Source organism: Tympanuchus pallidicinctus, unplaced genomic scaffold (assembly GCF_026119805.1).
Source record: "Tympanuchus pallidicinctus isolate F22 unplaced genomic scaffold, pur_lepc_1.0 scaffold1, whole genome shotgun sequence".
NCBI lineage: Eukaryota > Metazoa > Chordata > Aves > Galliformes > Phasianidae > Tympanuchus > Tympanuchus pallidicinctus.
Window position 1 is genome coordinate 72,125,828 of NW_026294618.1, and position 20,794 is coordinate 72,146,621.

The 20,794-nt window shown below is 38.5% G+C and overlaps 1 protein-coding gene across 3 annotated transcripts in view; it reads right to left on the reverse strand.

Moving 5' to 3' along the window:
• NID1 (nidogen 1) overlaps positions 1-20,794 on the reverse strand; it is a 52,983-nt gene that overhangs the window by 14,744 nt on the left and 17,445 nt on the right. For all 3 annotated transcript variants that reach the window (XM_052674105.1, XM_052674114.1, XM_052674098.1), the window contains exons 2-12: positions 17,506-17,805; positions 16,014-16,243; positions 14,722-15,146; positions 13,723-13,872; positions 12,270-12,521; positions 10,905-11,105; positions 9,442-9,687; positions 8,355-8,498; positions 6,756-6,884; positions 4,907-5,050; positions 4,039-4,161 (exon numbers count right to left, since the gene is read on the reverse strand). In XM_052674105.1, the coding sequence (XP_052530065.1) occupies positions 4,039-4,161; positions 4,907-5,050; positions 6,756-6,884; positions 8,355-8,498; positions 9,442-9,687; positions 10,905-11,105; positions 12,270-12,521; positions 13,723-13,872; positions 14,722-15,146; positions 16,014-16,243; positions 17,506-17,805 (2,344 nt within the window). The remainder of the gene's footprint in view (positions 1-4,038; positions 4,162-4,906; positions 5,051-6,755; positions 6,885-8,354; positions 8,499-9,441; positions 9,688-10,904; positions 11,106-12,269; positions 12,522-13,722; positions 13,873-14,721; positions 15,147-16,013; positions 16,244-17,505; positions 17,806-20,794) is intronic.

A 20,794-nucleotide genomic window follows, 5' to 3' on the forward strand; every position in this document is an offset into this window, starting at 1 on the left:
GTAGCCGTGAATGATCTTCCTCAGAAAAAGAAATTTGTATTTAACATTTTCAACGTATATTTTTTGGCTGTTTTAGAAACCAGCACTAGCAGTGTAGAATTTAAAACTCTGAAAAACAGCACAAAACTTGAAAAAACAAACTGTAAAGAGCCTGGATACTGAAAGTGGCCCTGACAAAAAAGAGACATATACACATTCCCCACATAAGCAAAGAAATAAACAGAATTGGGGTAAAAAGCAAATCAACAAACAAACCCATATGCAAACATTCAAAATCACTTTTGGGCATAAAGCATCTGGTCATTGTAGCAGTACTGCAGAAGATCATTTATGGACTTTAAAAAAAAAAAAAAAATGGAGGCTGGGAAAGCAGGATGAGGAACAGGGATTTGTGGGACTTCTTCTCCACCTTTCAAGAGATATTACAGACTAATGCTCTACATCAAATTTAATCAGTTTGTGGCAGCGTTCAGAATTTTTCAAAGATCTGATGTAACTGCTCAAAGAGGTTTTAATTCACAAGCTGAAGACAGAGAAGTGATAATAAAGCTCTGTCCAGTACAAGAGTACCCGAAAGAGTACTTTTTGAATTTCCAGTGTAACTCACTTTATTCCCCAAATATCACAGTTATACCAGCACTTTTAACTGCCCTTCTCAGACACTGCCAAAAAAAGGAAGAGAACAAAACAAAACAACACACTGCCCTTTGTCCATTCATTTTGCCTTGCAGTCCATCACTTGCAGCATTGCCCTGTGTGTTTTTCATGTGAAACAAACTGTGTACAGAGCACCAGCAAATGGCTCTAACGGTCAGACCCCCAGTCCAAGAACCCAGATTTGTTTCTGTTTAGTAAACAGTGTCTGGGGTCTGCAGGGGTAGAAACACTCAGACATCTGTTTTTTTGAAATGGAAAAATGAAGCGTGAGGAAATAATGAAGTACAGACATTCTTAATGGCTGTGAGCAGTGAGACATTCCAGCATCATTAACTCTTTCATTAACCTATGGGTTTACTCCTACAACATTCACTTACATACAACTCAAATCCATTTTACTTGTTAGCCTCCTTGCTTTGAGCGCAGCCATTCAGCAGTGATAAAGTTCATCAGTATGTTCCATATATTAATAAAGGCACCAAACAAGCAAGCAATTGAACATATTGTTTGGAAAAGGACAGCAAAAAGAACAGAATATTCAGATGAATGAAACTTTCCATGCTATTAACAACCAGGAAAGACTTCAGTGATTTGACTAAAGCTAATTAGATCAAAACTTTATCAGGTAAAAGGGGAAGAAAGGCTCTCTAATGACATCTGAATACAATGGATTCTCACCTGGAACCTCCACCCTGAAGTAAGTTGGTTTACAAATTGGGTGCTAAAGTAAACTAAGCTGCTTTTTGCAGAGCTTCAGAAACTTGTTTGATTGCAGCTACTGGCAATGATTAACAGTTGGATATATCCATTTTAGAAGTACTCAAGCTTTAGCAATAAAATGATGTTGTAAGAGCAGCTATTGTTCTATTAACTCTCAAAGAAGAAAGGAGTAGTCGTGCTTGTAAACACTGCCATTGCCACAGACCAGCCGGGCAATGCAGATACTCCTACTTTAGGCAGGATTCAGCCAACAGGACTTCTCATCTATAAAACTTTTATTTCCCTGCTCAGAGAATTTCATGAGCACAAACAATGCGAGTGTTTCCAAAGCATATCTTCTGGTACAAAAATGAAATTAAAAAACAAACAAACAAAGAAGATGAGAGACATGTATGAAAAATATCAAAATCTGGCAGACCCCCACCTACCCAAAACATTAGACATAAGAAAATTATCCATTCAGGTAACTGAATGCAAGGGGATTTGATGATTCAGTTATTCTGCCAGCATACTAAGAAACAAAGATATACCAAGCCTGTTATACAAAAAATTTACTTAGCCTTAGCCTGCAAACAGACAAGCATTCTGAGCTTCAAGCAGCTATAAGGGCCAAAGAGGAGCCAGAGGCAGCAGCGCTGCTGCAGAAGAGGCATTCCACATGGTGCTGAGGCCCAGCAGTGAGGTGTCCAGTAGCCAAGCTGAAAAGAGAGTCATCCCCATTCAAGCTACATTTATATTGAGTATGAAAACAAAATCAAGAAGCATCTAGGACAAGTAGAAAAATAATATAAAGCTTCAACAAAATAGCACGGTACACTTAGCAGTTGAGTAGATAAACTGACGTGAAAAGGTGGTGTTCTGTACAACAGCAACAAATATGCTATCACATATACTCAGAAGAAATGAAATACACCGTGGTAATAGAGCTGATTGAATTGAATTGATTGAATTCAATTATCAATCTGCCAAACTATCTGCTTCAGCTACAAAGGGGAAAGTGCCAGACATGAAAGCAGTATTTCTCATTCTGCAATCCTTCTTTAAGAACCAGAAGTCCTAAGGTTTGATTTTGCTTCAAGCTTCTCACATCAAGGTTCTCCTTTATGAGTAATAATCCTGTTTTTATCAACAGGGTCATTACATGAATGTTTCAACCTTGGTCAGAAACACCAGGTAGTTCTCCATTCATCTGGGATTAAACTGAAAACATTCATGAACATTGGTGCATTAAAAATAAGTTGAAAGCAAAGTTGAAAGACTGACATAAAAATGGAAAAAGCTAAAGCTTCAGAATTAAATACCACCACACCTCCCACAATTTACCTACAATGGAAACACTCAATGATTTGACATAATATATGCTGTTGAGCACCTGATGAAGTCATGCAAACATGATTTAAAACCAGAAATCACCCTGTGATTTGTTTTATTTTTCCTATAAGTCATCCATCAACTCTTCGTTTTGACGCATTAGCACCCTATTATACAAGAATGACAGAACTTCAGAATTAGCGAAGACAGTGGCAAAAAGTTCAGCAACACATCAGGTAGAGATTCAGGTAATTCAAACAAACACTTTTAAACCAGCAGATCATTTGATAAAAAGAAAAGTCTCAGTTTTGAAATATCAAGTATTTTGGACATCATTAAAACAGTGCAGAAGCTGATTTATAAAGACAGCCTCTCTCCTCAGTCCTACTGCTTTTTGCTTCTTTTCCCCTTGGCCCTGTGATCTTTTTACTGTTGGCTGTACATTTTGAGTTTCAATCTGTCGAGAGGTGCAGTGTCTTTAGCCTAAGAGCAAGAATCTCAGAAGCTGAAATAGGTTCAAAGGTACCAAGAAGGTAAGCTTTATTTGTTTCCTGGATTAAAGCATTCAACTGTCATCTAGGTTTTTCATGCTTTTGAACTGGAATAACTGTAACAATGCTACTTTGAGGCCCAAACTAGACTGCAAAAGCAGAAGTGTGGAAAGAGCTTTATGCTAACTAGGGAATAAACTGAGTAAATACAGAAAAATCTAGGAGTTAATTAGAACCAGCAGTCAGTCGTTCTGGACTCTGGCTGACTACACTTGAAATGCAGACATCCAGTTCTTGCAGAATACAATAGTACAGATACTTTGGTTTCATCCTTCTCTTTTTCTGGTGCTCAAGGCCAGATTGGATGGGGCCCTGGGCAGCCTGGTCTAGTATTAAATGGGGAGGTTGGTGCCCCTGCCTGTGGCAGGGGGGTTGGAGATTCATGATCCTTGAGGTCCCTTCCAACCCGAGCCATTCTGTGTGATTTTCTCCTGTACTTGTTGCATTTCATTTACATCGCCAACAGTTCCATGTGTTTTAAGATATGTGACTATTGTTTATGGAAAACAAAATTAGTCTGTGGTCAAATCATTACATAAGGCAAATTCAAAAGGTAGCATCAGCATAGAGCTGAGAACTGCCTGGGGGGAGACAAAACATAAAACAATAACTGAGCAGGAAAAGCAATAACAGTCAATAGACAGACACTGGCACAAGCTTGGTGTTCAGACCTCAAGGGACACGAGATAGAACAAAGCCCCCAGTGAGACAAAATACAATTTTTTTTCCAGAGAACCATATATTCTCCAATTCCTAAATTGCATTTATGCTCTAATTTTCAAGAACTATAAAATTTTACCTCCTAACACACACTGGAAACCATCCCCACGATAACCTGCCTTACACTGGCAGCTGAAGGATCCGGGTGTGTTGTAGCAGAAAGCATCTGGATGACAGCGGCCCTGCTGACATTCATCTATATCTGTAAAGTAAAAGATCAGTCTTCGATAAATATTCCTCGTGACGGAGAATAACTAACAAACCAGAGTGAGAATTTGAGTGCAAACCTGGCTTATTACTATCAGGCTCCTATTTTAGGCCATATGACTAGAATTAAAGACTTTTGGAAGAATACAGAAATGAAAAGAAAAAGCATGCATATAATTTAGATTCTGGCAGTTGGCAAATCCTTCTACCCTGCTGTTCTCACGGGTACTGGCACTGTAAATTCACACAGGATTTTAGAAATGTATGCCCATAAGAGAGGAGAAAGAGGAAAGGAAAAATACATAAATGCAAGAAGAAAGGCTGAATTTGACCAGCAAGATTTCTGATGTGTTTAGGTAAAGCTTCTCTCCCACTGCACTCCAACTGACATGAAACACAGTGTAACATTTTTACAGATTCCGAATTCTGAGCACTGTGTGTCACCACCTTAGCCATATAAACCAGTACAGAGCAGACGGTTCCAGCAGGTGTGGATCTGATCCCCTAAATGCAGCTACTTCCATTTGTGCACCTACCTCATCTTGGACCTGCTGGAGAACAAATATTGAGGAATGAACTAAAAGCGGGAGAGTAAAGAACAAGAGCTTACAATGTTTGCCTGCAGGACGTAAGGTACAAATCTTCTTATTTTAAATCAGAAGCAACTACAGGAAATTGCAATGAGCAGCCAAGTTGTGCAATAAAGAGTATGAAAAGACACAGCAAATGGCACTACTCACCCTCACAGGCACGTCCATCTCCAGAGAAGCCAGGGAGGCACGTGCAGATGTAGGCAGACCCACCAGTGTACACGCACTGAGCACGCTGAGGGATGTCGCAGCCATGTGTGCCCGTCTGGCAGTGGTTTACGGCGTATTCAACAGCTGCAGGTTAGACACACGAGAGAAGAGAGAAAGTCTGAATTTTCCTCCACAATGTTTGAAGCTCGTAATACATTTGTAGAGAGCACAGCTGTGAAGGCTCAGAGAAGAAAAAAGAACCACAGAAACTGTGTTTTGTTTGGAGGGGTTGCAGTTTTTGTTTCGCTATATTTTAAAGCTCTTCCATTATGCCAGTGTTAAAACTTATTGATGTTCTACAAGGTATTGACTGCCTGCAGCACCTCTGAAGTGTTTGTTAGCATAAAATAGAACAAAAAGGCTACAGCACCCATAGATCCTAACATCTATGCGAGTTTTGTTTATAAAAAGGAGTCCTCAATGAAGAAATGTAAGGCATCTCTCCTAGAGGCACCTCACACATTGGCTGAGCAGCCAGTTCATTGCACTGGGAATTAAAATATCCTGCTACACTAACCTAGCTTTGACCCAAGACTGTCATCACTTGGCAAGAGATGGGAGATGTGACTCACTTAATCGGAGGTAAACACATTTGTCAGCTCTTGGAGAAATTTTGACCAACTGCAGCAGCTGGGGCCAGGCCTGCAGCTTTTCATGATTTTCTCATTGGTGACAGTGCTGATATGCTGCAAGCACTGCTCTACACACAACAGTACTTTAGGTAGTCGCTGGAGCTTTGCCTGTGCTTACCTGTTATGTCAGAGAACAGGAAAGGAAACCACTATATTTGAAAAAGAAAGAGGCAAAATAACACAAAAAGGTTAGGGCAAGAAAAATGTGGTTTTGCAGTGAGCACGTCTAGGAACAGATTTACAGCTGCTGTAAGAGTCCACTGGGGCTTTCTTTATGCAATTCCTTCCTAGGAGTTGACAGGGGACCAGGACCAGAGTCCACAATGCTCCTTTCATCACAGTACACAGATGGAAACTACCACAGTATCAGCAGGGGAAAAAAAAAACAAAAATCTGCCATCATAGTCAGATCTGGAAACAGATATTTTGTTCATTTCTCTGGAGGAGACAATGTCATTGTAAGAATCATTTTTATCCGTTCTGCTTCACAGAGCAAGATTTAGATTACAAAATAATCTGTTCAGAACAGCATTAGCCTTAGAACTGGAATTCCTAGGGAGCTCCAGAGTTCTGTTATCCCTCAGTCTACAAACAGAAGAACCAAATTCATTTACAATTCTCTTATTAACACAGCGAGTCACAGAGCTGGTATGAAAAAGCTGCAGTTCCACATCAAACCACATAAGCAGAAAAAAGGGTGCTGTTGCCCTGTCTCAGGTTCAAGTCATTCAGGGGCTGTAAACCAACAGATAGAGAAATAAGAATGCTAAGTTTCTTCAGGATTGAAGAAAGAGATCACACCAAAATCCTTCAAGCTGGGCAAATAGTATCTTGGCACTCTTCTTTCACGATTTTGTATTTTATTTCTATGCAAAATCCGCTATTAAGTCACGGTATTGAAAAGACAGAAGCATTCAATAAATGTTTCCATTTTGTACTCAAAAACATTCTGAATGGGGAATTTTTATCAGATAGAAAACAAAGTTCTTCAGGGACCCTCTTCAGTGCCTAACAGTTGGTAATCACTAACTGCAGCACAAACTCCTACATTCAACCGGTGTTAGAAGCCAGCATGACCCCAGAAGCCATCATCTGTTTCTGTAAGACAAGCTACAACCCAAAAGCCAGTGGGCAGTGCTTTTAAGTGTGAAACTCACCAACACAAGTCCGCCCATCTGCTGCAAACTGGTATCCATCAACACACTCACATCGGTACGTTCCCGGCTGGTTATTGCAGACTGCATTGCTGCCACATGCACCTGGCTGCTCCGAACACTCATCAATATCTAGAATATTATACAAGGATTTCTGTCACTATAAAAACACCTTTAAAACCAATGCCAGAAAAACAGAGACTGCGTAAGTGTTAAATAATAGCAGGCTTGTGTATCTAATCCACATCTTGGATAGTCTACACCCCTTAAAAGTAATTAGCAACCGGAAAATAAGTTTTCAGTTAACTGTGACCTCAGCTAATCTGCACAAAAACAAACAAACAAACAAAGAAAAACCACAGGAGAGGTTTTATAGAGGAGTTGGCCAGGAAACCAGGGACGGAGGAGAAGCCTTTGGGAAAGAAGATGCAGGATAACTAGGAACTTTAGGAAAGAATTCTCCTTCAGTTATCCATACATCAAAGCCTAACAAATTGAAGTTGCTCTTTAGCACAGTAAATGACAAATACACAGAATTTATGTGTATTATTATGTTAAAATCTGGAGTAAAGTAACATAGGGGATATAACCGTTAAATTTGGTTCTAAAACGCATTTTAGATCATATATACAGTAATTATTTTATATGCAAAATCTTTTAATTAATTCCAAATCTAATTGTCTACTAATAAATATACGTACACACGTAAGAGGTACAGATCCCAAGCTCAGAAGCTAAAATGATCTAAGATTTTATTAAACTGTGCAACAAAACAGACACCATCTGTAGTTTAGTTAAACTGCAGAAGTTCTGCTTCACTACTTTTTACTGCAAGCTGTGTACCCCACACCCAAAAAATGAAATTTTGGAGGTCTCCAGCAAGAAAGCTCCTGTGAAGTTTATGCTACGACCTGGAGCTTGCAGAAGAGACTAAAATATGAAAAGAAGGAAACTTCATACTGTAAAGGTTATGATTTATCTTCGGTTTTATTTTAGGTTCAGATTTCTACACCTAGCAACACATTTCCTTGCCAGGAAGATAACCAAATAAAGACATGGAGCTTTCACTATTTGGGCAGCTCTTACATCTCAAAACCCTGCCAAGTTACTACAAAGAGAAGATCTTAGACAACAGAAACACTTTACAATGCTGGGAAACAAACTTGCCTGAAGAGCAAGACAAGTATTTGGACCTTTGGTCCAATAGACTTGAACAACAGGGATTTTCAAAGCGTATCCTAAAAAAGACTATTTAATTGGGTTCCGGTACCCATGCCCTGCATACATTCCACACTGCCTTTAAGAACTTTTAACTTAGTTGACTCATATTTACCGGAATTTACAGAATGTTGCACTTCTTACAGCTAAATCTCCACAAGTCTTATGAGAAGAAGAACTACGTAGGAAAGATGCTTTGTAAGCTAGCGAAACATATCCAGGTTTGACTCTTCAAGACAATCAAACTTACTGACTGTGATTAATCACACATTTTGCTACTCCAACATCCCTTTAACCTACGATTCCTCAATCTTCTTCAAAATGAGAGTCAATACATTCCGAGCAAAACAAATTACACATTTTCTAAAGAAAATCTTCTGATACCATAACAAACGTTTCCATCTCCACGGAACCCAATCGAACATTCACAGGAGAAACGATTCCCAGTTCCTGCACGACATACTGCATTGGTGTCACAGTTATGGGTACCAGTGTAGCAAGGATTCCGGCTAATATCAGCAGAACCATCTGAAAAGAAAGACCATATTTAGCCATGACAACTCTATCAAGTAATCAGACTCAGATAAGGTCCAGGAGAACACTGCTTATAGCATGAATGAAACAAGCAAAAAGCTTTTTTTAATTATTTTTTTTATTTTTTTATTTTTTTATTTTACATTGGGACGAAGGGGATTGATGCAAAACATCAATCCCAGATGACAACGTCATTGGTATTTTTTGTAACTTTGGCAAAGGACCATAAAAATTTAAAAGAAGAGTCACACAAAACTCACTAAAAAAAGGAAACCTAACCAAGATAAAGCATCTTCCTGAAATTAACCTAGACTCAAAATGTGATTCTTAACAGCTTGCTTTGCTAATTTTAATTGATTGAACTTTATTTTTTTAACAAACAGAAGTGAGTATCGTCCCTTCTGTACTTACCTGTTACGGATTTTCCTATTGCTCCTTCATTTTTATTCTGATTTCAGTAGACACAGAAAAAGTCTGGAATGTTCTCCTAGAAAATACATTTCAGAGGCTTCCTACCTTACAAATATTGTGCCATGTATCAAGATAAACTACAGAAACTAGCTTTTTCAAAGGTTTTTCCCCCTCTTTTGCTCTTTGCTCTGACAACACACAAAACAATTGTTAATAAGGACCTAGGTATCAAGTGAAGAAAACTGGCACAACTTTACACCTCTAAGCAGCAATATATTCAAGCTAGTACGCTGAGAGTACTTCAAGAAGTTAGACACAAACTTCAATGGATTTCAGGAAGAGAAAAATACCCTTCCCCTGGTATAACCACCAACTGCAACAGTCTTGTTTCTCTTCTTAACTGATGGATCCACATCTGCTAATAAATGTAACTAATTAATTTAATGAATACTCAGCTAATGCAAACTAACGGAAACATTCTTTTAATAACAGTAGCGACAAAGAAATACTTTGAATTCATACATACCACTGATGGGGCCAATGGAATTGCTCATAGCATAACGCAGAATTTGCTCGTCTCTGTTATACAGAACAAATATACTGTCCACTGAGAGCTGCTGAGTAGCAGGAGCAGCATGGAGAGTGTCATCATGAATGCATTCATCAAAGGAGATGGTTTGTCGCCACTGATAGGCACCAGTGTACGTGGAAGCAACCCCATCCCTTTCAGGCTCTGTGACTGTGTACTCTCTGGTGGATGACGAAGTGATCACTGCAACATGGCAACATACTCAGATCAGAACAGAAAGCAAAAATCTCTGTTCACTGCTATACGAATCCATTTTCAGGCAAAGGAACAGGCATTTGGTTGGACTTGTTCTGTGCTCAGCACAGTTGTAAGGGATGGGACACAATTTATTCTGCCATAATTTAAAAATTCAGCTAAAATTTATGGATTGACAGGAAATGAAAGGAAAATTTAACTCAGGAAACGTACAAATTCCTTTAGATGAATCTGCTCAAACAACTCTTCCAAATCTCTGAAGTTGTTCAGCACAAAGTAGAATCTTCCTGCTGCTTCTATCATTTCACAGCTCATAAAGACAGGCAAAGCAGCAACAGGGGCTAAGTACCAGGTACAAAGGTCAGATATCAGCAGATATAATGCAGTGATGGAGCAACCACACCATTTAAGCTACCTGTAACAATCAAAGGTTGCTACTAGAGGAAAATGCTGCCTCTCATATCCAGATGCATTTAGGAGCACTGCTTACTGCTCTTCCTCTCTATTGCTCCTTGATGGCTGGGCTGGCTGACCAGCAGGAACACTACAACATCACTTCGTTTTTGCTGGGTTGAGACATACATTATATTATCCAGGAAAAGGAAAGTAAAGAGAGGAATATTCCACTGTAAATGGCAAAATGAAGAACTACTCTCTCACCACATCTCTGAGACAAGGAACAGAATTACTGAAGAGATAACAGAGGAAACTGATAATGGAATTAAGAGTCTCTTAATCTTCTAGACAGTTGTTCGAATTCTGCTCAAATAATACTGATAAATGCTTGTTACAGACATAGGGCATGGTCACTGAAGTGCAGCTCACACAACACTAATTGGTTTACATGGTCTCACTGAACAAGATTAAAGCCCATTTACAGACGTTACTACAAATAGGTATATCCCAGTTCAACTCCTCCTGGAGAACTGGACTCCACAAAAAGCTTTGCAATTTGTTCTACTACACTGACCATGTAAAAAATGAGACTAATAAAAGAGAACACCTAGCATCAGCTCAGACTCACATTTTTTCAATGGAAAGTTTAGAAATATTTGCACACAAAATCCACCTTCTTTTGGAACCCAATTCTAAGAGTCAAAACTACATAAACTGAAAGTCACAAGCACATATTTAAGAAGGTAATGATTATCCTTCACTCTAAGAATTGTGCACTTACATCTCAACTACTTCTTATGGAATCTTACCAGAACTAGAGGCATGATAGAGTTCAGTGTAAGGTTCAATATGGACTGATGCACCAGAGGGGACCTCAGGTACTCTGCCTTCCATTTCTGTGCTGATGGTAAGGTGACCATGCTCATCAATTCCACTGAATTTCTGCTTTATAACCAGCTTCTCATTGTTGCCAAGAAAAGTGACTTCAGTTTGCCGCGTAAACTCTCCACCTACAGAAATAGCATTGGTTAAAGCAGTTAAACTAGTTAATAGTGGTTTCTGAATCCTTCTATTCACCACAACTGTTTCTACTAGATCAAATTCAAACTATTTTCTATAAGCAAGCGTTGATGTAACCTAGTTGTTAATATTCTGGATTCTTACAGAAATAATTTCCAAAGACAAATTGTTAATGTCATAAGGAAACTCTCTTAAACACTGAATATGCTACACTGAGAGTGTAACTGAAGAAGCAGTTAAAATAAATATATTCAGAAAAGCTAAAAATATTCACTCTTTCCCTCTTAGTAAAAACAACAAACGAGCTATATATTTTAAAGAATATGTCTATTCAGAATGCAGGCAGTTAAAAACAAACAAAAAATCCCCTACATCTGTTTCTAAATAAAAACCAGGTGAAATTGTATGCTGTAAATTCTGAAACAAACTTCAAACACACACACACACACACACACACACACACACACACACACACAATTAAAATCCCCAAACAGTAAGTTACATTCAAGTAAATTCATAGCATAGGGTTGTAAAAGATAAAATTTAAAAAAGAAACACGTGTTCTCCTAGGGCAGATCGAACCTACAGCTTGAATCAAAGTGCACAGACAAACAGATAATGCCCTGGACAGTTTTTTAAAGCTATATTTATGATCTGAGGCTTCCTTCAAATAAGTTAGCAGGGTTATTTGCATTTCATACAACATTTTCTCCTACAAAGAATTTCAGACCTGCAAGAGATCAGACTTTCATTGCGCTTTGCTTCATTGGCACAATCAGGAAATAAATATGTTAGATGTCTTATAAATGTAGGGGCAGGGTTTTTCAGCAGCTCTGTGCACTCTATAACCAAAAATCAGGTATGTGTTAAATAATCTCTTTCTTGTATGGGAATGGGCCAATCCATTCTTCTCTAAGAAATTTACATGCTTGTGCAGAAACTGTAAGATAAAAAGCCCAATATGTAAACAAGAAAAACAGTGAGAAGTTTGGTAACAAAGCAATCAATTTTCAACTCAGATTAAATAGATTTTTATCTATTTTATCTATTTTATCTATTTTAAATAGATACTGCTTCTATATATGCATTTCTTATCTCAAGACAAGGGAAAGTACAGCATACTTTTTAAACCTAATTTTAAATTAAGAAGTTACCGGTAATGCTGAATCCATTTTTATATCCTTGCTGCTCCACAGCAAACATCCACCCTATTACACCTCCAATAGAGGCAAGAGGCAGCAAAGAATAACCCAAAGCTTCTGGGATTGTGCTGATAGCAGTATAGGCACGTCCATGGTTCATCACAACATACGAGTGGAGATCGGTGTTCTCAAATGTAACTGGAACGGGGTTATTTCCTACAAAGATTCGTCCTTTGACTTTCCCATTGACCCTCTGAGGAGAACCTGGGAAATCAGTGCAATGCATCAGTACAAAACGACAGTTCTCAAATACTCTACAAGGAATGAGTTCAGAGCACCCCGTTCAAAGATATCAGTGTCAAAATGAATGGCAAAAAAATGCCAACTGAATTCAGCAGACAAGAAACTCTCTACAGACAGTGTTAGCTTGGTTACATGTGTATTGTCATTAGTTAAGCAGTCAAAATTGCCTCCAAAAGTACCCTTTATCCTCATTAACAATTTTTCCTCCAAAGACAACTCTATAAAGAGATCATGCTATTACAGTATCTCTTACAGTAGCACAATCACACTTCGTATCAATACCTACTGAATGTAGATTTGCTCATTCCATACTAGAAGCCTAACACTACTAGGGGACCAGAGCAATCAGACTATCTGCCTTCAAAGAAAATTTGTTAGAAGACTGTCAGTGTTTTACTGAAGTAATTACTTTGGTTTACTATTTTTCTTCCATATAGTTTTCTAAATGCATACAAATTCAGGTTGCATTACCTTCAATCCTTTTCTTTCTCTGAAAAACTCAGCTTTATGAACTGAAAGCTGTGTAGTAGGTTTTGCTTCCCTTCTTTATACAACACAAAGTTTGCAGTCAGCTAGTTCAGCTGTTGAAATGCATCTATATTCCGAGTCAAGTCACTACAAGGATTACAAGTGTATACACAAGAAATTCCTTTATGGATCTTACACAGGAACAAAGTTTAAATGGGTATCTAACAAAAATCTGGCAGATTAGCCCTTCAGCAAAGAAGCTTAAGACTCAGACAAAGAGGAGCCATGCTCTTTATTGATAATCAGAGTTAATTTGTTCATCCCCTTTAGACAGCCCTTTCTAGAGTGGGGGACTATATTAGATTTTAAAACACCAGAACTTCACAACTAATTCTAACGGTAACATTGGATGCTATATTATGAAATTATTTCAGTTATAGAATAACTTTTTTTTCCTAGAAAGTTGCATAGTTCATATACTTGGCTACTTAAACCAGTCTGCTTCATTTAAAAAATACAAAACCATCATCTCAGAAAGTATAGCTGACCTAAAACACCTTTCAAAACATCTCTAGTGATAACTCTTCCAAAAACCACATAACCACATCTTACTTTGACTAATGAAAATAGGTTGCCTTATTCAAGAACATCAAGTGTAGTAGCTGCATGTGCACCCAATTTTCAGAAAAGTTACCTTCTGCTACACATTGTCTGCCATTTCCTTTGTATCCAGCAATACAACTGCAACAAAATCCATTGGGGTAATCTTTGCAAATAGCATGAACAGAACACTGGTGGCGATTGTTAGCACAGGTCTGTTGGACGTCTGTGTGGTAGCGGAACACTGTAGAAAACACCAGACATGTATACTAAATGCTTATTATACCTCTATTAATACAGAGCATTCAAACAGTCATGATGACACTAGCAGATGATCATTTTAACTTATGCTTGCTTCCAAACCAAAACAAAAAGGAGCCTTTTCAACTTCAGAACAAAGAGCATCAGTAAAGGACCCAGGAATACGCACCAAACTCACGGTAATCCTAGTTGGCCCATCCTATTATTAAATGGAAATAGCCATCTATTTCAAGAAACAGGACCTGGGTAGTCGGCCACACTGCTTTGAACTTTCTATAAACACTTCCTTGCAAGTTAGAATTGCTAATTCTGCCACTGCAAAAATTGAGGCCATGCAGCCTTACACCAGCAAATGATTTTTACAGCAATTGCTGTCCTCAACCTTTATTAAATCACCTGAATTCATTAACTCACAGTGAAAGGAAAAAAGCCAGGTTTCAGTAAAAATGATCATAAAATCTTTACTGGGAACAACCAATTACTTAAGATATTAAAGGTCAGATCATAAGTTAAACAACAGTCTTGGATGAAAGACACAAAAATCAGTCCCCACTAAGAACACGTCAACATCAGGAATACCATTATCCCTATGGAAGCTTTCCTTAGGAGAGAATCAGGTTCCACAGTCACTGTGAATCTTCTCTCCTGTGAGCCAGACTGCAGGACTATTTTACTAGACTGGCAGGATGAGTCTGAGGTGACATTCAAGATAAGCTCTCCCAAATGAATGACACAAAATTGTTAAAGGTACCCAGAATGTCACATCTGAAAATCTGAATCTTCTTGCTTCCTGTCTGTATTAGAACAATCCAAGCTTTATAAAAGACCTTACCTATTCCAGTTTCATCAAATTCTTCCACATCTATGACCTGGGGTCCTTGTGGGGGGAACTGCTGGGCTGGGAACTGGCGAGGTGGAGCTTTTGCTGTTGGGAATTCTCGATGACGATAAAAAGATTCAGTCGAAGGTGTTCCTGTTACATCTTGGTATGAAGTTATAAAGTCTTCCACAGCTAACTGAGGAACACTGTATGTAACATGCTGATCCTCTTCTGTACTGTCCGTGCTACTGGTGACATACTGTGGTCTTATTTCAGTGGAGCCATAGTCTGACACGAATGGTTTTGAAGTCAACTCCTGGTCTTCTTCACTGGGCTCTAGGCTCGCTAGAACATTGCTGACCTTGGCAGGCACAATAGTGTCAGATGAGCTACCAATCTCGAACACCCAGACACCTCGTCTCCCAGCATTGCTGCTTCTGTCAGAGAAATCACAGGCCAAATCAAAAAAAGGTCAAACGCATGTTTTGTGGTACTCCTATCATACACAAAATGCTGTTCTTCACTTAGAAATATCAGGAAAAACAATTGATTGCATGATCTTAAACTGAGACAGGGGAGATTTAGGTTAGATATTAGGAGGAAGTTATTCACACAGAGGGTGGTGACACACTGGAACAGGTTGCCCAAGGAGGCTGTGGATGCCCCATCCCTGCAGGCATTCAAGGCCAGGCTGGATGTGGCTCTGGGCAGCCTGATCTGGTGGTTGGTGACCCTGCACACAGCAGGGGGGTTGAAACTCGATGATCATTGTGGTCCTTTTCAACCCAGGCCATTCTATGATTCTATTATTCTATGATTACCTTATCTACATAACACTACACACCACATACAGTTCATTCAACTATAAATCACCACTGATAGTTTGGACAGCATTTTTTTCTGCAGAGGTGGAAACAGTAGGAGATACTTGAGTCACAAAAATCTTGCTAATACCTGTTAGAACTTTCTAACCCACTCCCTTTCCTTATTGCTCATTTATTTTTTCCCCACAAAAAAAGAGTTCATATGACACAGTATTAAGAATTAAAGTCTGAAGTGGTCCAATTTCATAAGGTCCATTTTTAGCAGCTCCTACCAGTGGCAATGGAACTACGGAGTTTTGACAAATTACACCAAAGTCCCTATGTTATTCAAGATGATGAGTATCAGCAGCAGACTTAGGACATTTCTTATGCAATGGCTAATGGAATCTTACTATCTCCTTCTGAGTCATGACACAATTCAGAAAAACATGCAACTCCTTGACACTTTCTTGATAAATTAAAACAAACAAAAAAACATACTCGTGCAAGTTTCTAATGCTGTCTTCATCATTAGCAATAACATTGTAGGATCCTGGATTTTCCCAAAAGTAGTAGTTTGTGGAGGCCTGACTAAAGCCAACCATTGCAGGAATCTTTCCATCATTATTCTTTGAGTACGCACTATAGAACTGCAAACCATCTTCTGGGTAAAGGAAAATAGCATAGGAACTGGAGTCAGAAGAGGCTAAAACAGCCTGGAATGTGTTCCTCTGTGGAAAAAAAAATAAATCCTTTTACTCATGGAAAAACAGTCAAGACAGACAATAAAATAACTTTTTTTTTTTTTTAAACACAAAGACATTTGAATTTCTGTAACACATAATGAATACATCATGTACTTTACAAGGGAAAAAAAAATAAAATATCAATATTATCAAGTTCATGTTCTGTTGAAGCAGTTTTACAGTCAGCATGCATAAACATTAAGCAGAAAGCATTACCAAAAGTATGTTAAATCTCTCAGCCATAGAGGCTGCCTACAACATAACATTTCTAAGCTCAATTACATGCATTGCATGCTTTATTGTGGTCTTAAAAAAAAAAAAAAAAAAAGAAGTGCTAAACTAAAGTAACTGAAAATATGTAGAAAATTGACATGAATGTATTGGTAAACAGAATATTACAAAAAAAAAAAGAAAAAGAAAAAAGTTCAACTTCCACATTGCAGCAATTGCCTTTTGCTGTCCAAAAGCTCCTACAAAGTGTGGGAACCATCAAGACTATAGCTCAGATATCAGCTATTCATTGCTACAACCGTGCAGAGTCATTACTGTGAAAACAATGGTTGTGTCAAGTTAGGTGCAAGAAATTAATCCCTGACAAAACAAGATTTCTAAATTGTGATAATGTTCTCAGCTTTATCCATTGCGAGCAGGCCCATCAGTTGGGACAATTATAATGTATAGTTTGTCTCTATGAGATCCCTGCTGAACAGCATCTAATATGATTCTGAAAGAGAAAATGGATTGCAAGTAATACGAAGAGAATCCCTTAACTGCTTCTTCATTCAATACTAGCTAGAAAGTATGAGACTTTCTGAATACAGGGTCATCTTTCCAAAACAGATGCACAGACTGAAGTTCCTGTTAGTCTTTATCGGGTGTCAAAATGTTTGGTGTCAAAATGACTTCAGAGTCTGTTGAACAACGCAAGCAAAAAGGACAATGTTCCACAGATGGAAGGCAGGAGATAGCCCAATATTTCAGTTATTATCCCATCACAATTAACATTTAAAGCACGGCAATGTCAGGAAATACAAATAAGTCAGATACTAAGTTTCAAGTGTTTTCTTCCGAATGAAAACTTGTAGAAGCTTGTGTTCAGTTACAGTCTTTTCAACTAAAGAACTCATTCTAAACGGTGCTAGACTAATTTAAACACAAAGGAACTTGTCTTCAAAACAGTAGAAAACAGTGTTACACATCAGCTGGACATGCATCCAATACGTCTTAGAGCTCTCATTTATATTCACCTTTTCTTCCAAAGTAAGATCTTCTCCAGGTCCCTGGTACGGAGCCACGAGCTTCCAGGTAACAATAACAACACTGCTGGGATCAAACGCAGCCTCAGGAAACCCCCCTTTGATATAGTCTGATGCCAGTTGTAAGACATCTGAGGATGAATCTTCTCTGTAATAAACATTTCCACGTCCATCTGTCGTATCCAGATCAGCCATAAAAGGAGCAATAGCTCCAAAACTGACTGGGAATTGGCCAAGATATTTTTCTTCATCCTTAGGTTCATTGACTGCAATAATCCCATTTGTGGCAACCTAAAAAAATGATATTGTAAGATAAATACTGCTTACAGTGATTGTCCTCCATATCTGTGTGATCTAGATCACAACACTTTCCATTGCATTTCTAAAAGAAATTGAGTCTGAAGTTAGTCTTGTGTTTGGGGTGGCCAAAAGTTTCTCTCTCTTTTAGCTGCTACTCCTGTAGAGCAGTTTCACAATGGTGTGACTGAGGACAGGAAAGGTGAAGCAACTGAGTTACTTTATTTGGTTAAGTAGTGATTCTTTTCTGTAGCAGATATGGGACACCCTGTAAATTCCCTTACAGCAGACTGCCCTGCCACTGTACTGTGGAAGACTGTCTCTTACTTGGGAAAAAACAAACAAGCAAACAAAAAAACCTAAAGGGTATTAAATAAAAGTGAAACTCTTGGTCTGAAGATACAGACCTAGTAGCAAGGCAGGTTATACCAGCTGCATGAAGCCAGGCATTTACAGCTCCAGAGCTGCTGCCACACATGCAAACAACCCAACATGGGGCAGAAGTCCCAAAGCCAACATCACAGGATGTGACGCTAAAAACAGCCACCTCCCAAACGTTTCTCTCACTCACTGTGTGTCCCAGAAAAATAAACCACCATCAGACCTTCTCACACATTTAAGACAGTTATAACACTAAATGGTCTTTATGAATGTTTGATGGGTGTGTTAATGCCTACAGCAGCTTGGGCTACAAGGCCACCCAGCCCAGCAGCCTGTACCAGACTGCACCTGCTGGCTTTCAGGTTCAGAAGAACAAGAGAAGGGTCCAGATGCACTTCTCCAGTCAACCTCCATCCACACGCAGCTGAAGGGATTCCCTATGCTTTGGCTCATCCTCAGTGGGTTGCCTTCAAGTATTTGTTAAGTCTTCCTTTCCACATATCTAAACATCGTGCTTCCACAAAATCCTTTAAAAAGGAATTTTGCAGATCCATGACTCATACCCTGACGTCTCTCCTACTTTGTTTGTTTTCAGTCTGATTCCCTGCTTCCTTTCATGGTCCCTAGTTCTTACATTGGGACATATGGCCAAATCTGACCCAATTTCTTTGCTACGTAATTTGTCCTTCAGATGAAGACCCCTAGGCTAATTTGCTCGCTAAGGCAACAGCAAGAAGACATGTTCCATCTTTAAAGTCAGAATTTAGAGTCAAGTTAAAGTTTTCCTCTTTCTTCTTGCTTATGCATGCAAGCACCCCTACTCCCACTGCTCAGATGGATGACTTGTGTTTGAAATATTTCATACAAACTCTTTGCTCTTCATCACATCTGGTGCGTGCAAGACTGCATGGTCCCCCACCTACAGTGGCATTTAAAGTAACATTAAGAGAAAACACAACCAGGACTAGTTAATGTCACTGAACAAAATAGAGATCATGAGAAATGACCTAAGGTTTGGTCTTCCTCTTTTCATCCTTTGGGGGTACACTTCTATTTCCTACTGTGCTAGAAAACTGAAATTAAGTATTAATTAAGTATTAAGTAATTTAATGCAGCGGAGACAAAAATACTAGCCATTCTCATTTTGTGTTTCTACTTTATAAATGAGAGATGGTTCAGGTCTAAATGTTAAGGAGAATGTTTGGTTGCTAGCACTCTATCACCAAGAAAACATTTGCAAGCTATTAGATGAAAATAAATACACTGGCTGAGCACTTTGTGAAGAGATCTGAATGTAGAGAAAGAACATTCATCATAACTAAAAAATGTTTTTAGTTTTTGCATTTAGCAGTACATACATATTTGCAATATGAGAGCAAATTGCATGATTTAACTCCATTTCTTTGAAGCTCACACTGACACGTTAAAGCATGAACCCCAAAACACAGAGAGGTAATTTAGAATAAACACTGGATTTTATTAAAGCATGATTGCAACCTGCTGTGGGAAAGCTGCTTTGGCAGGGGGCTGGACTCACTGATCCCCAGAGGTCTCCTCCAACCCACCTGTTCTGTGATTCTCTGATCATTCTCATCAATAGGAAGAGGGGAAAAAAAAGGCACCAGGTGGGCATTTTCTAAAGGCCAGCTGTAGAGTACATCTTTCCTTTTAGGGTATAATTCTGTTTGAATGGACAGGAACTAACACAGATTTATTTTTAGCATGTTAAACTTCTGGATTACATGCATAGCTGACATATGTTCATGATCTGTAGCAGAACAAATTACACAGTCTATCACAGGCCTATCTTGAGAAATTAAGTGAGGAGAAAGACGTAAGAAGCAACAAAGTACTTCTACCGAAAGAAAAAGTGGGTAGCAAAAAAAGTTTCAGACAAATGGCATTTTTTCCCTGTCCAGTTAGGAGGCTTTTTAAGGATATGAATACTTCTGAGGAAAAAAATAAAAAAATAAAGAGCTTAGCAATTGAATTTATTCGTATAAAGCAGGGTCAGTAGATTTAAATCAGTAAAACTTTCTAATTAAAACATGACTAATGATTAACTTAAGCAGCTCAAAAATTAACAAATTGCACCAAGCTTGACTTAATGGACTCTGATTCCTCCCTAAAAAGAAGTCACTTCCAGTCTTTCAGCTTTTCCACAGCTGTGAGCTCCACTGTGAACTGGAAAAGTCTGAACAGAAGTGTGTTATAAAAACAAATAGGTCAGAATGGGCTAGCAATAGGATTCAGCATATAGAGCTCTCATAGAAAAATAGAGTATGTGAAAGTCTCGTGTTTCAACTTATGTTAAATAAACATTCTCTCTGCCTGCCATGAAAAGAGTTTCGTTGTGGAGATTTTATGACACACTGATAACAAACAATTGTTCCTCAGAGGTCTTTGCCTTTTTATCTGCATGTAGAGGTAACAGCCTGGCTCCCCAGCTGCTGGGAAAATAGGAAGAATCCAATAATCCATGAATGTTTTCAACCAAATGAAAATGAAAGTTGTAAAAAACAAGCATGATTTTATCATGCAGAATCGTACAGAAATATGTACTTCATCCTGAAAACTCAAATCTTATGAAAAACATCTTTTG